At 39.4% G+C, this 17682-nt stretch overlaps 1 protein-coding gene across 2 annotated transcripts in view; it reads left to right on the top strand.

Moving 5' to 3' along the window:
* Positions 1-17387, top strand: part of LOC101824765 (disintegrin and metalloproteinase domain-containing protein 25-like) — a 39169-nt gene extending 21782 nt beyond the window's left edge. For both annotated transcript variants that reach the window (XM_040731986.1, XM_040731987.1), the window contains one exon: positions 14906-17387. In XM_040731986.1, coding sequence (XP_040587920.1) covers positions 14965-17208 — 2244 coding nt within the window. In that variant the 5' untranslated portion in view covers positions 14906-14964 and the 3' untranslated portion in view covers positions 17209-17387. The remainder of the gene's footprint in view (positions 1-14905) is intronic.
* The last annotated feature ends 295 nt before the right edge of the window (positions 17388-17682 follow it).

Below are 17682 nucleotides of genomic sequence, written 5' to 3'. Positions count from 1 at the left end.
GATCTCCCATGCTCTTGGATAGGTAGGATCAATGTAGTAAAAATGGCAATCCTGCCAAAAGCAATCTACAGATTCAATGCTATCCCCATTAAAATCCCAGCACAATTCTTCACAGACCTTGAAAGAACAATAATCAATTTTGTATGGAAAAACAAAAGACCCAGGATAGCCAAAACAACCCTGTTCAACAAGGCAACGTCCGGAGGCATCACTATCCCTGATTTGCCAGTATTTTATTGAGTATTTTTGCATTAATGTTCACGAGGGATATTCTGAAGTTCTCTTTCTTAGTTGTGTCTTTGTGTGGCTTGGGGATCAAGGTTATTGAAGCCTCGTAGAAAGAGTTTGGCAAAGACCCTTCTGTTTCTATTGTGTAAATTACTTTGAGAAGAATTGGTATAAGCTGTTCTTTGAATTTCTGGTAGAATTCTGCACTGAGGCCATCTGGACCTGGGCTTTTTTTTTTGGTTGGGAGACTTTTGATGAATGATTTCTATTTCCATAGGGGTTATAGGTCTACTTAAACTGCCTGTTTTTTATTTAATTTTGGCAAGTGTTATCTATCCAGAAAATTGTTCATTTCCTTTAAATTTTCGAATTTTGTGTAGTACAGGTTTTCAAAGGATGACCTGGTGATTCTCTGGATTTCCTCAGAGTCTGTTGTTATGTCCCCTTTTTCGTTTCTGATTTTGTTAATTTGCATGTTCACACTCTGCTGTTTGGTGTGTTTGCACAACGGTTTGTCTGTCTTGTTGATTTTCTCAAAGAACCAACTCTTCGTTATATTGATTTTTTTGTATTTTTTCCTAGTTTCTACTTTATTGATTTCAGCCCTCAGTTTGATTATTTCCTGGCATCTACTCCTCCTGGGGGAGTTTGCTTCTTTGTGTTCTAGAGCTTTCAGTTGTACTGTTAATTCTCTAGTGCAACTATTCTCCAGTTCCTTCATGTGGGCACTTAGTGCTATGAACTTTCCTGATATGTCTAATAAATAGCTGAATGACAAACAGCTAGGCAGAGACAAGATAGGCAAGACTAGAAGGTAGAGACGATAAATAGGAGGAGAAATAGAGGCTCAGAAGGAAAATGAAGGAGAATGAGAGGACAAGAGAACAAGGAGAAAACAAGGGACATTCCCAATGCAGGAAGCCAGGCAGACACCAGCCAGACAAGGAGAAGCAGTGAAAGTAAGATACACAGAAGTAAGAAAGTAAAACGTCCTGAGGCAGCAAAAAGACAAAAAGGCAGCCCACAGATTGGGAAAAGATATTCATTCACCAACCCCACACATGACAGAGAGTTGATTTCCAAAATTTACAAGGAACTCAAGAAGCAAGTCTCCAAAACATCAAAGGATCCAATCAAAAAGTGTGGTACAGAACTAAATAGAGAATTCTCAGTAGAGGAGTCTAAAATGGCTTAGAGACACTTGAGAAAGTGAGCAACATCCCTAGCCATCCAGGAAATGCAAATCAAAACAACCCTGAGACACCATCTTACTCCTGTCAGAATGGCTAAAATCAAAAACACCAATGACAGTCTATGCTGGAGAATATGTGGAAAGAGGGGAACACTCCTCCACTGCTGGTAGGAGTGCCAACTTGTACAGCCACTTTGGAAATCAGTATGGAGATTCGTCAGGAAAATAGGAATCAGTCTACCACATGACCCAGCAATTCCACTCTTAGGCATATACCCAAAAGATGCACATTCATACAACAAGGACACTTGTTTCACTATGTTCATAGCAGCATTATTTGTAATAGCCAGAACCTGGAAGCAGAAGCCCCTCAACTGAAGAGTGGATAGGGAAAATGTGGTACATTTACACAATGGAGTACTAGTCAGCGGAAAAGAACAATGGAATCTTGAAATTTGCAGGCAAATGGATGGCACTAGAAGAAACCATCCTGAATGAAGTAACCCAATCACAAAAAGAGAAACGTGGTATGCACTCACTCATATATGGATTTTAGATATGAATCATGGGAGTGTCAGCATATAATCCCACTGCCAGAGAGTCTGGGAAACAGAACCTTCATCTAGCAAGGAAGGATGGAAACAGAGCCAGACACCCACAGCTAAACACTGAGCTGAACTCCTGGAATCCAGTGACAGAAAGGGAGAACTGATGCACAAAGGAGTTAAGACTGGGCTGGTTTAACCCACAGAAACAGTTGAGCTGAACAAGGGGGAGCTCTTGGACTCCAGATTGATGGCTGGGCGGAAAGCATGGGACTGAGTCACCCAGACACCCTGAATGTGGGTGTCAGTGAGGAGGCCTAGGTAATCTATGGAGCCCTGGGAGTATTTATCCCTGGCGTCCAAACAGACTTTGAGTGCCCATCTCACAAGGAGGAATGCTCTCTCAGCCCGGACTCTTGTGGGAGGGCCGAGGCCCTGCTCTGGATGAAATGACAGACTCTGGAGATCCCCCATGTAGGGCCTCACACTCCCTGGAGATGGGAATGAAGATTGGGTGGGAGACTGTGGGGGGCCTGGTGAGGAGGGTGGGGGGAGGAAGTGAGGGAGATGGGATTGACATGTGAAACAAGCTTGTTTCTAACTTAAATTAAAAAGAAAAAAAGGAAGAGGAAAAAAACTGTCAAGAAAAAAAAAGCGTCCTGATGCAAATGGTAAATGAAGAAAAACAGGTTAATTTAAGTTAAAAGAGCTAGCCAGAAAGGTGCCTAAGCTAAGCCAAGAATTCAAACCAATAAGTCTCTGTGTCATGATTTAGGAGCTGGTTGGTGGCCCCAAAGAAAAAGCCGGTACCGTTTGTCCAGAAGACAGTGAGACTCACCTGTGTTAGGCCCCAGCCACTGCTCCAGACTGGCCTGGGTTTGTCCTTCAGTCTCAGCCTTCTAAAGAGCCATCTCCTTAGAAGGGAGATTATTCTGGGCTTTTTTTTTTAATTATACTTGGCACTTTCATGCTTATTTAGATCTTGTTAGCTGTTACCTTTGTTTTTTAATGTCTCTTCAAGGAAATTTATTTGTTCATAGAGAAAATTTAAAAACCGATTTGTTTTCAACAATCGGCAATATTAGATCTCATGGATGGATTTTTTTAAAGCTAGACTCTTGAAGACAGGTGCTTTCTCCACCACCAGGTGCCAAATAGAGTTGCCCGTCCACCCTCCCCCAGTCTTTCTCACACTTTAATGGGCTGACACTGGCCAGTATTAGAAATTCATTTGCCATATAGCTCATTTAATGCCAAGCTAACCACAAAACAACAACAGCAGCAAAAGCCAATGACCCTGCACCAGTTTTTTTCACCTCCCATCAAATTAGGGGGTCTTTTTCCTCACTCTTCTCTAGTAACTCACTGTGATGGCTATTCTTGATTGTCAACTTGACCACATCTGGAATTAACCTAAAACCCAAAAATGAAGAGCACACCCGTGAGGGGTTTTTTGCTTAATTTTCAGTGGGAAGATCTACTTGTAATCTGGATCTTTGAGGCAGGAAGACACACCTTTAATCCAGATCTTTTGATCTGGAAAAAAACCTCACCTCTAATATGGCGCACGCGTTCTGCTGTTATCCTATATCAAATCTAGTCTTTCCCATCTCTGTCCCTTCCACTCCTATCTATACTATTCTCTGTTATCCACCAACTCCCATTTCCAAAGCATATGTGTTCTATTATTCTCCCCACTTTCACACTTTCACGGAACTCTTTCTAGTTTCCTGATGTCTTCCCAGTCTCCCCCATTTAAAAACAGATATAAATTAGATCTGCATATGAGGGAGAGAGCACAGGTGGTTTTTCTTTTTGAGCCTTGATTACCTCACTGTTTATGTTTTCCAGTTCCATCCAATTTTCCTGACAATTTCATAACTTCATTTGTCTTTGTATCTGAATAAAATTCCATTGTGTATATACATCAAATTATCATCGTCTATCTGTTGATTGACATCTAGACTGATGCAATTTCTTTACTAGTAAGAATACAGCAGCAGCCAGGCTTAGTAGGGCAGACCTTTGAATGCCCGCCCTCAGGAAGCAGAAGCATGTGGGTCTCTATGAGTGTGAGACCAGCCTTGTCTGCATAGTGAGTTCCAAGACAGCCAGAGATACACAGTGACACCCTGTCTCAAAAAAAAAACCATACAGCAGCAATAAACATGGATGACAAGTACCTCTGAGTGGAATAAATGGTTCTTTTGGTAGATATCCAAGAGTAATAGAGCCGGATTCTGTAGCAGTCCAATTTTTTAGGTTTTTGAGATATATTTACAGTGATATCAATAATGGAAATACAAGTTTAAGCTTCCATCACCAAAGGACAAAGCTTTTCCTATATTTTTATCCTTTCCTGCCTTTCCAATCATTTATTTTCTTGATAACACCCTGGATAATTCCTTGTTCTTGCCTTCACTGTCTCCCTGCTGTCCTGAGAATGGTATGGTGTGGTGGTGGTGGTGGTTGAAGTGAGTGGTGTGTGTGTATGCTTGAGCATGGATTCACTGACTCCACACTGGTGGTTTCCTCTAAACCATTCATCACCAATATGCTCTGTTCCCCAGTGCTTTTGAACAGTAGAGGAAGCATACCAATCATTGGAGAAAGCCTGCAAAATGGTATGAATAACTTTAGTAGCTAGAACATGATAGAAGCCTGATATCAAAAGTACACAAGGACTTAGATGATGGCACCATCTATAAAATGCCTGCCACACAAGCATAAGGACATGAGATCTGACCCCCCCCAGTATCCGCATAAGGAGCCACGCATGGTGGTATACACCCATAATCCCAAACTAGGAGTAGATGTGGAGGCAAGTGAACCTCTTAAACTCACTGGTCAGCCAGCCTAACTAACTGATGAACTCCAGGTCCACTTAGAGATTGCACAGGCCTCCTAATTGACACCCACGTTCAGGGGGTCTGGGTCAGTCATTTCTCAGCTATCAGTAGGGGGTCCATGAGCTCCCCCTTGTTCAGGTCAGCTATTTCTGTGGGATTCTCCAGTCTGGTCTTGACCCCTATGCGTATTACTCCTCTATCTCTCTGCAACTAGATTCCAGGAGTTTGGCTCAGTATTTAGCTGTGGGTGTCTGCTTCTGCTTCCATCAACTACTGGATGAAGGGTCTAAGATGGCATGTAGGGTGGTCATAAATCTTATTGTAGGGGAATGGCATTTAAGGTAGTCTCTCCACTATTGCTTATATTGTTAGCTGGGGTCCACCTTCTAGATCTCTGGACATTTCCCTAGTGCCAGATTTCTCTTTAAACCTATAATGGTTCCCTCTAATAAGGTATCTCTTTTCTTTCTCTCCTCTATTCTTCCCGTGACTCAATCTTCTTGCTCCATCATGTCATCCTCTCCCTTCTGCTTTTCCCCTTCTCTTTCTCCTTATTTCCTCTCCCCTCCTCCCATGCTCCCAATTAGTTCAGGAGATCTTGTTCCTTTTCCCTTCTCAGGGGGACCATGATGTCTCGCTTAGGGTTCACCTTGTTTCCTAGTTTCTCTGGCTTTATGGATTGTAGGCTGGTAATCCTTTGCTCAATGTCTAATATTCATATATGAATGAGTACATACCATGGTTGTGTTTTTGTAACTGTTTTACCTCACTCAGGATGATTTCTTCTAGTTCCATCCATTTGACTGTGAATTTCAAAATTCCATTTTTTTCTTTCCTCTGAGTAGTACTCCATTGTGTAAATGTACCACATTTTCTTTATCCACTCTTCAGTTGATGGGCATCTAGGTTGCTTCCATGTTCTTGCTATTACAAATAATGCTGCTATGAACATAGTTAAACAGATATCCTTGTTATATGAATGTGCATCCTTTGGGTATGTGCCTAATAGTGGAATTGCTGAATCTTATGGTAGACTGATTCCCATTTTCCTGAGGAACCACCATATTGATTTCCAGAGTTTGCATTCCCACCAGCAGTGGAGGAGTGTTCCCCTTTCTCTACATCCTCTCCAGTATAAACTATCATTGTTTTTTTTTTATTTTAGCCTTTCTTATAGGAGCAAGAAAGTATCTCAGAGTTGTTTTTATTGGCATTTCCTTGAAAGCTAAGGATGTTAAGCACTTTCTTATGTGTCTTTCAGCCATTTTAGACACCTCTATTGAGAATTCTCTATTTAGTTCTGTACCCCACTTTTTAATTGGATTTTTTGGTGTTTTCGTGACTAGTTTCGTGAGTTCTTTGTATATTTTGGAAATTAGCCCTCTGTCAGATAGATGTGAGGTTAGTGAATATCTTTTCCCATTCTGTGGGCTGCCTTTTGTCTTGTTGACTGTTTGCCTCACAGAAGCTTCTCAGTTTCAGGAAGTTCCATTTATTAATTGTCCATCTCAATGTCTGTGCTATTGGTGTTATGTTCAGGAAGTCTCTTTTAGCAATTGATTTTTGGGTACTTCCCACTTTCTCTTCTAAGAGGTTCAGCGTGGCTGGATTTATGTTGAGGTCTTTGATCCTCTTGGATCTAAGTTTTGTGCATGGTGATAGATATGGATCTATTCGCATTCTTCTACATGCCAGCATCCAGTTCTGCCAGCACCATTTGTTGAAGATGCTTTCTTTTTTCCATTGTATAATTTCAGCTTCTTTGTCAAAACTCAGGTGTTTGTAGGTGTGTGGGTTAATATCAGGGGTTTCCATTGCATTGCATTGGTGTACCTGTGTATTTCTGTTTATTACAAACCTGTTTATAGCTCTATAATAGAGCTTGAAGTCAGGGATGGTGATACCTCCGGGAAATTCCTTTATTGTACATGGTTGTTTTGGCTATCCTGAACCTTTTTTTTCCATATAAATTTGAGTATTGTCCTTTCAAGGTCTGTGAAGAATTGTGCTGGGATTTTGATGGGAATTGCATTGAATCTGTAGATTGCTTTTGGCAAGATTGCCATTTTTACTACATTGATACTACCTATCCAAGAGCATGGGAGGCCTTTTCATTTTCTGGTATCTTCTATAATTTCTTGAAAGACTCAATGTTCTTGTTATACAGGTCTTTCACTTGTTTGGTTAACATTACCCCCAACAAATTTTATGTTGTTTGTGGCTATTGTAAAGGGTGGTGATTCTCTTATTTCTTTCTCAGCCCATTTATCGTCTGTATATAGTAGGGCAACTGATTTTTTTTTTAGTTAATTTTGTATCCTGCCACATTGCTGATGGTGTTTATCAGCTGCAGGAGTTCCAAACTAGAGTTTCAGGTCACTTATGTATACTATCATACCATCTGCAAATAGTGAAAGCTTGACTTCTTCTTTTCCAATGTGTATCCCATTGAACTCTTTTTGTGTCTTATTGCCCTAGCTAGAACTTCAAGTACAATATTGAAGAGATATGGAGTGGACAGCCGTTTCTTGTTCTTAATTTTAGAGGAATTGCATTGAGTTTCTCTCCTTTTAGTTTGATGTTGGCTGTTGGTTTGCTGTATATAGCTTTGATTATGTTTAGGTATGTTCTTGTTATCCCGATCTCCAAGACCTTTATAATGAAGGGGTGTTGGATTTTGGCAGAGACTTTATCACCATCTAGTAAGATGATCATGTGATTTTTCTTTTTCATATTGTTTATATGGTGGATTTTATTGATGGATTTTCCTATGTTGAACCATCCCTGCATCCCTGGGATGAAGCCTAATTGATCATGGTGTATGAATTTTCTGATGTGTTCTTGGATTCAATTTGCCAGTATTTTATTGAGTTTTTTTCATCCGTTTTCATGAGGCATACTGGTCTGTAGTTCTCTTTCTTAGTTGTGTCTTTGTGTGGCTTGGGTACCAATGTAATTGAAGCCTCATAAAAAGAGTGTGGCAATGACTCTTATGCTTCTATTGTGTGTAATACTTTGAGGAGAATTGGTATTAGCTGTTCTATGAATTTCTGGTAGAATTCTGCACTGAGGCCATCTGGACCTGAGCTTTTTGTTTGTTTGTTTTGGAGACTTTTGATGACTACTTCTATTTCCTTAGAGGTTACAGGTCTATTTAAATTGCTTATCTGTTCTTGATTTAATTTTGGTAAGTGTTATCTATCCAGAAAATCGTCCATTTCCTTTAAATTTCAAATTTTGCGGAGTACGGGTTTTCAAAGTATGATCTGATGATTCTCTGGATTTCCTCAGTGTCTGTTGTTACATCCTTTTCATTTCTGATTTTGTTAATTTGCATGTTCACATTCTGTTGTTTGGTAAGTTTGGATAAGGGTTTGTTTATGTTGTTGATTTTCTTGAAGAACCAACTCTTTGTTATATTGATTCTTTGTATTGTTTTCCTAGCTTCTACTTCTTTGATTTCAGCCCTCAATTTGATTAATTCCTGGTGTCTACTTCTCTCGGGGTGAGTTTGCTTCTTTTTGTTCTAGAGCTTTCCATTGCGCTACTAATCCTTTAGTGTGACTTTTCTCCAGTTTCTTCATATCAGCACTTAGTGCTATGAACTTTCCTCTTAGCATTGCTTTCAAAGTGTCCCATAAGTTTGGGTATGTTGTGTCTTCACCATCATTGAATCCTAGGAAGACTTTAATTTCTTTCTTTATTTCTTCCTTGACCCAGGATGGTGCAATTGCGCATTGATCAATTTCAATGAGTTTGTAAGGTTTCTGCAATGGGCGTTGTTGTTGAATTCTAATTTTAAAGCATGGTGTCTGATAGGCTGCATGGAGTTATTCCAATTTTTTTAACTATTGAGGTTTGCTATATTGCTGAGTATGTGGTTGATTTTAGAGAAGGTTCCAGGTGACGCTGAGAAGAAGGTATATTCTTTTGTGTTTGGATGGAATGCTCTATAGATGTCTATTAAACCCAATTGGGTCATAACTTGTTAGTTCCTTTGTTTCTTTGTTCAGTTTCTGTCTTGTGGTCCTGATTAGTAGTGAGAGTGTGGTGTTGAAGTCTCCCACTATTAGTCTGTGAGGTTTTATATGTGATTTGAGTTTAAGTAATGTTTCTTTTACAAATGTGGATGCCTTTGTATTTGGGGAATACATGTTCAGAATTGAGAATTCATCCTGATGATTTTCCCCTCTGATGAACATGAAATGACCTCTTTCATCTCTTTTGATTGATTTTAATTTAAAGTCTAATTTGTTAGGTATTAGGATTGCTGCACCTGCTTGTTCCTTGGGTCTATTTGATCATAAAATCGTTTCCCAACCCTTAGCTCTGAGGTACTGTCTGTCTTTGAAGCTGAGGTGCGTTTCTTGTATGTCTTTCATATCTATTTGTTAGCCTGTATCTTTTCATGGGGGAGTTAAGACCATTAATATTGAGGGATGAATGACCATTGATGATAATTCATTCTTTTTTGTTTTGGATTTATTGGTGGTGGTGGTATTGTGTGTGACTTTCCACCCCTTTTTTATTTTTGGCTATTGATGTAGTGGGATTGTCTGTTGCCTATGTTTTCTGGTTGTAGTTAACTTCCTTGGGTTGGAGTTTTCCTTCCAGAACTTCCTGTAGGGCTGGATCAATGGATATGTATTGTTTAAATCTGGTTTTGTCATGGTATATCTTGTTTTCTCCATCCATAGTGATTGATAGCTTTGCTGGGTATAGCAGTCTGGGCTGCCATCCATGGTCTCTTAGTGTTGGTAGAATATCTATCCAGGACCTTCTGGCTTTCAGAGTTTCCATGGAGAAGTCAGGTGTAATTCTGATAGGTTTGCCTTTGTATGTTACTTGGCCTTTTTCCTTTGCTGCTCTTTATCTTCTTTCTTTATTCTGTATTTTTGGGGTCTTGATTATTATGTGGTGAGGGGACTTCCTTTTGTGATCCACTCTATTTGGTGTTCTGTAAGCTTCTTGTACTTTCATTGGCATGTCTTTCTTTAGGTTGGGAAAGTTTTCTTCTATGATTTTGTTGAATATGTTTTCTGCCCCTTTGAGGTGGCTTTCTTAACCTTCTTCTATACCTATTATTCTTAGGTTTGGTCTTTTCACAGTGTCCCACATTTCCTGGATATTTTGTATTCGGAATTTTTTGGACTTAAGGTTTTCTTTGGTCAATGAATCTATTTATCCTAGTGTATCTTCAATGCCTGAGATTCTCTCTTCCATCTCTTATATTCCATTGGTTATGCTTGCAATTGTAGTTCCTGATCATTTATCCAGCTTTTCTATTTCTATTTTTTATTGTCTCTATTTCAGTTTTCAACCTTTGCACTGTTTGAATTGTTTCTTGCAATTTTTGGTTTGTCTCTTCCTCCATTTCTTGAGTATTTTATTTGCTTTTTCTTCCATTTCTTTAAGGAATTTTTCTTATTACCTCTTTGAGGTTCTCATCTTCATAAAGTTGTTTTTATAGTCATTCTCTCCTGCTTCATCTGTGTTGGGGTGTTCAGTTCTTCTCCGTGTGGAATCCCTAGACTTTGGTGGCATCATATTGATCTTTCTGTTGTTGACTGTGTTCTCATACTGTCACCTTCCCATCCCTTCTTCCAATGGGTACCTGTGGGGTCTCTCCCTCTCCTGGTGTTACAGGGCCAAGGTTCTCTTCAGGTGGTTGCAGGCAGGTCTAATACTCAAATGGCTTTCCTCTTCCTGTGAATGGAGGTGGGACTCCTCCTTTGGGTGGAGGTGGGACTAGAACACTGGCAGTCTCTGAATGAGCTGGCCCACCAGGATGGGTTCCCCAGTGCACAGTCCCCAGACCTCAGGAAGCTCCCTCAACCCAACCTTTTGTTCACTCTCTTTTCAAGAACAGAAACCCAGAAAAGCTAAAATTAAAACAAATAATAAAGCAACAAGTGAAAAAATGGTAAAAACAAAACAAAAATGAAACAAACCTGTAGGAGATTTAGGACTGTGCCACTAGCCACGTGGCAAGCTAGAGGTGCATATGGATGTAGTAATGTTAGGGCGGTGCTAACCACACCCACTTTGGGCATGACTAGAGACAGGGCAGTGAACTACGCCACTAGCCAGGCCCACTTTTGGGCATGGCTAGAGGTGTGTATGGAGGTTCTTATAAAAGACTGCAGCAGAGCCACATTTGCTCTCTTTTGGCTTCTGGTTCAGTGGTGGAAAGCTACTTGACTCATCTTGGTTGCCCATTTTCTCTTGTAAGTAATTTCTACAATAAACAGTTACCTATACCCTCAACAAGTGTGCCGTTTATTGTTACAGCAACATGAACCCACATATACAAAAAAATAAACAACTTGAAGTTCATTTTGTGTTGGCAAACTACTCCACCTCATGGGGATTGTACCACGGTGTGTCTGATAGGCTCACTTACTCCCCATCTGAAAAACATGATTTTTCCCTTTCCCAGAGGTATCAATTGCATATAACTTATTGGTTAGTGATGAGAACATGAGTCCCCATCAGTATTTAAATTATGAAGGCTTTGTGCATGTTGCCATAGTCTCTATAAGTGCCTCTGTCCTGTTTTCAGGGAGTAATCCCTAACTTCTAGCTCCTAGATCTTTTCTGAATCATTTTCCACACAGATTCATAAACTTTATTGAAGGAGTTTGAGAGAGACATCTGATTTTGGACTGAGTCCTCCAAAGTCTCTCACTGTCCAGTTGTGAGTCCTCGTGTTAATTTCCATCTACTGCAAGAAGATACTTCTCTGATAAGGATTAAGTAAGGCACTGATCTTATGTGTATAGAAGTAAGCCATGACTAGTAGTTTTATTGCTATGTTCCTTTGTCAGAATAACAGAATTAGATTTTCCCATAGGCTCATGACCTATCTAGTACTAGGTCCTTGGACACATTATCTGTGTCTTGTGTGGATTCCATATTATGGAGCAGACTTTAAAAATGTGTTTTTAAAGAAGCCTTTGGTTTACTTTTATGACATTTGTACCATGATTAAACAAGTATATCTTGAAGGTAGGTCCCAGAGTTTGTAGCTGGGTAATATTGATGACTGCCTTTCTCCTTTAATGTACAGAGTAACTTCCAGTACTAGGAACACTAGTCATTAGGGGTGATGTATTAGCAGAGCACCAGCTCAACTTCTCCATGTTTGATGACGCAAGAATTGTCTTCAGATATTGGGCCTTACCATCAGGTTTTTGGATGCAACCAATCACCTTGGAAATAGCTTGTGATGTTTGGACTTGTTTAGCAAATGACCCAACAAGAAGCAACCCATTCCTGGCACTAGAGATTTTACTTAGTGGCATTAGATGTCTGTTTGGGGCATTCCACCTTGGTTTATTTTGATAGGTTTTATGCCTCTAGAAAGCAATCCATTTTCATTTCTTTTAGATATTCCAGCTTGGCAGAATATTTGTATCAATTTATGTCCTAATCATGTTCTGAATTTTATTCTTATCTGTCATAATGATTCACTTTCATCTCTCCTTTAATTAATTTGTATTTTTTTACTCTTTTAGTTAGTGTAGCTTACAGAATTTTTGCATTTTTATCTCTGTTCTTTCACTGCTGTCCTGGATTATTTATTTTCAGCTACTAACTTAGGAGTTTGCTTGTTCTTGTCTATACAAAGTCCTTAGTTACACATTATTTGAGATCCCTCTCATCTTTTTATTATATTGTTGTTGTTATTTTTTGGAGACAAGGTTTCTCTGTATTGCTTTGGAGCCTGTCCTAGAACTCACTCTGTAGACCAAGCTGGCCTTAAACTCACAGAGATCTGCCTGCCTCTGCCTCCTGAGTGCTAGGATTAAAGGCATGTGCCACCAATGCCTGTTCCGCTCTTGTCTTTTTAATGTAGTCACTTGGACCTATATACTTTTCCTTTTATGACTGATTTCATTGCATCTAATAGGCTTTCATATGCTATGCTTTAGTTTTGTTTTTAGAAATTCCTTGATATTATCATTCAGTGGGTTATGTTGTTTAATCTTCCAGAGTTTATGCATGCTTGATAGTTTCTTGTGATAACTGACTTGTGGTCTCACCAAATTATATTCGTGTAGAATGTAAAGAATTATTTCAGTTCCCCCATATTTGTTAAAACTTCCATTTTGTCCTACTGTTCAATATCTTTTAGAGAAAGCTCTGTGGATATTAGGGTAGTTTATTCTGTCGTCTTTGGATGGATTTTTATATAACTGTCTATTAAGTCCATTTGATCTATGATGTCATAAAATGCAGAATCTAGTTATTTACTTAACTTTTTGCCTGGATGGTGAAAATAAGCTTGAGTCTGTTTTGGCAACATGAGAAAAACTACAGAAAGTTTAATAATTATATGACTTATGAAGGAAATGCCAATGGTGATAAAGGAATGAGATTAATTCATTTTGAAAAGTTATTGAAGCAGTAGAAAATCTGATCACTCATACCAAGGAATCAATAGATTGGTTGAGATACTAAAGGAGTGGAGTAGAATCTTAGCCAGGTTCTACAGCCTGAGTTTCTTTTTACTAAACAGTTCAATCTAGAACTCAACTATATGAAGACAAAGGAAGTTTGGGGTGAATATTCTCTTTGTCGTGTAAGGTCTCAAAAATAATCTGTTTCAAATGAGACATGAATCAAGCTATCATTATAAAAGATCATAGGTATTGTTACTTCACCTGCCAGTATGTCATTCAATAATTTGCACTAGAGGATAAAAACACAAATAATTAGACTATGAGTCCACACACACAAACACGTACCATGATTCTTATCCAGTATTTCAGACCTTGTTCAGATAATAGAAACACTGTCTGAGTTTTTCCCTATTCTGTACTATTTGTTTGAATGGGCATTCTAAACATTTTGATATGTGATTATACTTGCTTTGAATGCCACTTAATTAGTCATTGCATCAGAATTATGCTAGATAATAACTACGGGACAGAAATCGATAAATTTGATGAAGTTATGGAAAGAAAACAATGAACAGAAGATTTTGAAAGTTTCTATACTATATGGAACTATGTGTCTTTAAAAATGAAGATGTTCTAGTCACTTAGGATCTGTGGCATGTTGAGTATATGTTGAGTCCAATGTTGCATAAAAAAAAGAATCCAATGAAAAATTTTTGGTTTTGCAGCTTAACATTTTTTATTTAAATTCCATAAAAAACACCCTATAAAGGAAACACAATATCCATTTTCTGCTGGGTTCCTTGGTCTCTTTAAAAAATTCAGAGAATTAAGGAACAGTGTGAACACATGTATACATATTAAGGAATCATGGAATACATTTGAAATACCCGCCAATGACTTCAGACTTCAGCAAAGGTGTCAGGCTATCTTATCTACATACCATGTTTCTAGGAACACACTGAAAAGGAGCTTCACTGACTAAAGCTGGCAGGAGCACCGACCTATGAACACAAGCATATTTTAAAAAACTACTTAGACAAGAATGTCAGGCCTACTTAGAAAAAAGATATCAATAGCTTCCCAAGCAAGTCTGAGGAACTTTGGTCATGGGTTTTTCAATAGTGATACACTAGCATTTTTAAAGTACACGAATTTGAACTAAGATAGAAAAAGTAATTATTTACTGTGTGGAGATGTGTGTGTGTGTGTGTGTGTGTGTAATAAACTGATAATTTTAAAACAATATGAACAGTGATTACAGATCTCTCCAAAATAAAGTCACTCAATAACTCAGTGTAGGAAACTGAAAGAAAACATTGTATGTATACCAAGTTGATATGTAGACATCAATTTTGACATATTGAAATAGAATATGTAGCCAGTGTCTATTGATACCATTTGCTTTAAATATTCATTGTAGGTATGTGAAATCATATATTTAAGAAACATCATGATAAATCTAAGAGTTCTTTATCTATGTTCAGAATATGGGCAATTACATTTTTACATAGATCCATAGTTTGCACTTCAACAAAATTAAACAACAAACCAAATGCACTATGTGGAATCATGCATTAGACCAATACTTAAGCCATTTAATCTCATACATTCCTCTTTCTCTTCTATTTTGGCCTACCAAAAACTAAGCTAATCCTTTGTCTGCCTTTGTTTTCCTTTTACATTCAGGCTTGCTGCTCTAATGCATCAACTCAGCCAGAAGACAGACCATTAAGAGTCAACACTGCATGCAACTAAGACAAAGGGCATCCTCCTTGGATGTCTTGTGGGACATGGTGGCTATGGGTGAGCCTGGGGCCCACATGAGGATAAGTCATCTGCACCTCTGGCTGGGGATGTTGATCATTCTTTCAACATGGCCTTTGACTGGGCATGCTCAACACACCAGCCTCCCAGAAGTAGTGATACCCTTACGGGTCACAGGCAACAGAACGATGTGGGCTATGGGATGGCTGACATATAGCCTGAACTTTGGGAGTCAGAGGCATGTTATCTACATGAAAATCAAAAAGTTTTTCATGTCTAGACACCTCTCTGTGTTCACCTACACTGACCAAGGTGCTCTACACAAGGACCAGCCTTTTGTTCAGAAGGATTGCTACTACCATGGCTATATAGATGGAGACCCAGAGTCCATGGTTGCCCTTACCACCTGTTTGGGGGGATTTCAAGGAACATTACAGATAAATGGGACTGTATATGAAATCAAGCCCAAGAACCTTTCTTCCACATTCGAACATTTGGTTCACAAGATAGACAGTGAGGAGTCACAATTACTCCCCATGAGGTGCGCACTAACAGAAGAGGAGATATCCCGGCAAATGAAGCTTCAAGAGAATGATAACCACATACTGATGCAAAGCAGCTATGAGGGTTGGTGGACCCACAAGCATTTTCTTAACCTGGCATTGGTTGTAGACCAGGAGCGAATTCGTTATCTGAATGGCAATCTGTCACGTGTGTTAATGGAACTGTTAATGATTGTGCATGTAATAAATAAGATTTATCATCCAATGGATGTTGAGGTAGTTTTACTCGGAGTTGAGATGTGGAATGAAGGAGACCAGGTGACAGCAACTACCATAATGGATCTCCTGAATCATTTTTGTCATTGGAAAAATGTTAGCCTTAATAAGCGTGTTCAGAATGATATTGCACATCTTTTTGTGAAACGTCGTTTTGGTATATATCTTGGTTTAGCCTATGTTGGAACTGTTTGTATTCCATTTCTTAATTGTGGGGTTGATAATCTGGTAGGAGGAAATCTTGTTCATTTTGGACATATTACAGCACATGAAATGGGTCATAATTTGGGTATGATACATGATGACCACACGTGTACATGTGGAATGCAAGCATGCTTAATGGCTGAAACAGACAATGGTGTCCCGAAATTCAGTAACTGCAGTTATGCTGCACTTTTTAAAACCTATGCTTTTGCCAACTGTCTGCACAAGGAAAAGAAACCAGTTAGCAAATACAAATTAGAGTTATGTGGAAATGGTGTGGTTGACGATGGAGAGGAGTGTGATTGTGGATCTTCGAAAATGTGTGTAAAAGATCCATGTTGTAGGGAGGGTTGTACCCTGAAATATGGAGCTGCTTGTGCTTTTGGTCTTTGCTGCAAAGACTGCCAGATCATGGCATCAGGTGCAGTGTGCAGAGAAGCTGACAATGAATGTGATCTTCCAGAATGGTGTAACGGAGAGTCACATGAGTGCCCTAATGATGTCTACTTGCTTGATGGGAGCTCCTGTAAAGATGGGGGATACTGCTATGAAAAGAGATGTAATAAGCGAGATGAACAGTGCCAGCAAATCTTTGGCAAAGAAGCCAGGAGTGCAGCTCAGAGATGCTACAGGGAAATCAACACCCAAGGTGACCGTTTTGGCAACTGTGGTCTCTTCAGAAGTACATACCTAAGATGTAATGACTCAGACATCCTCTGTGGGAGAGTTCAGTGTGAGAATGTGAAAGCTATCCCTACTTTGGAAGGACATTCCACTGTTCACTGGACTCACCTTAATGGTGTCACCTGTTGGGGAACTGACTACCATTTTGGGATGACAATACCTGACATTGGCCATGTGAAAGATGGCACAGACTGTGGTCCAGAGCATGTGTGCATTGATAGGAAGTGTGTCAGTAAGTCAGTGTGGGTAAGTGATTGTTCTCCAGAGAAATGTAATATGAAAGGGGTCTGCAACAATTTACACCACTGCCACTGCAACCTTGGGTGGGAACCACCATTTTGCCTGACACATGGCTTTGGAGGGAGTACTGACAGTGGCCCTTTGCCTGTGAAAAAAAAGACTTACAAGAAAATTATGACACTAGCTATTTTGATATTCCTTCTTACTTCCTCAACCTTTGTGTTAAAATTCTTTTGGGACACTTTATTTCCTAGGAGGACTAAACCCAGTGTTTCTGCTTCAGATAATGAAGAACCATCCAGCAATGTCAGCACTTGAGGCAGAATAGAAAAAGTTGGTAATTTCAGAACTATGTCAAATCTCCCTAAATTTCCCATGCCTTACCCTGTATTATCTTGTCCCTTGAAGCATCATTTGTTTAAGAATTGGCTGTAACAAAAAGTATAGAGATGTTTAACATTTCAGTATCAGAACACACAGCATTCAATAAAAGTGTAGCCCTATTACTCAATGACGTGTCTTCAGTTCATGCTGTCTTACAGTGTTCTCAGTGAAGACCCCCCTGAGGGTTCCTGCATGTGTGTGTTTGCTTTTGCCTCTCTCGGTTCCAGACTACCTCCCCTTTTTATGCTGCTTGTCACAGAGTGAACAGGATTTTTTGGGTCCTGTTTGCTCTCTGGTAGTCCTCCCTAGGAGACTCTTCCTACAGGGGAGTCACAGGGAGATTGGTAACCTGTGGGAGTTGTTTAAGTGAAGTTCCTGTCCGTGTTGCCTCAGTGGCAGTTCTCACTT

The sequence above is a fragment of the Mesocricetus auratus genome, unplaced genomic scaffold, assembly GCF_017639785.1.
Source record: "Mesocricetus auratus isolate SY011 unplaced genomic scaffold, BCM_Maur_2.0 Super-Scaffold_100026, whole genome shotgun sequence".
NCBI lineage: Eukaryota > Metazoa > Chordata > Mammalia > Rodentia > Cricetidae > Mesocricetus > Mesocricetus auratus.
The sequence above is the reverse complement of the archived record's forward strand: the minus strand, read 5'-3'. Positions and strand labels throughout refer to the sequence as shown.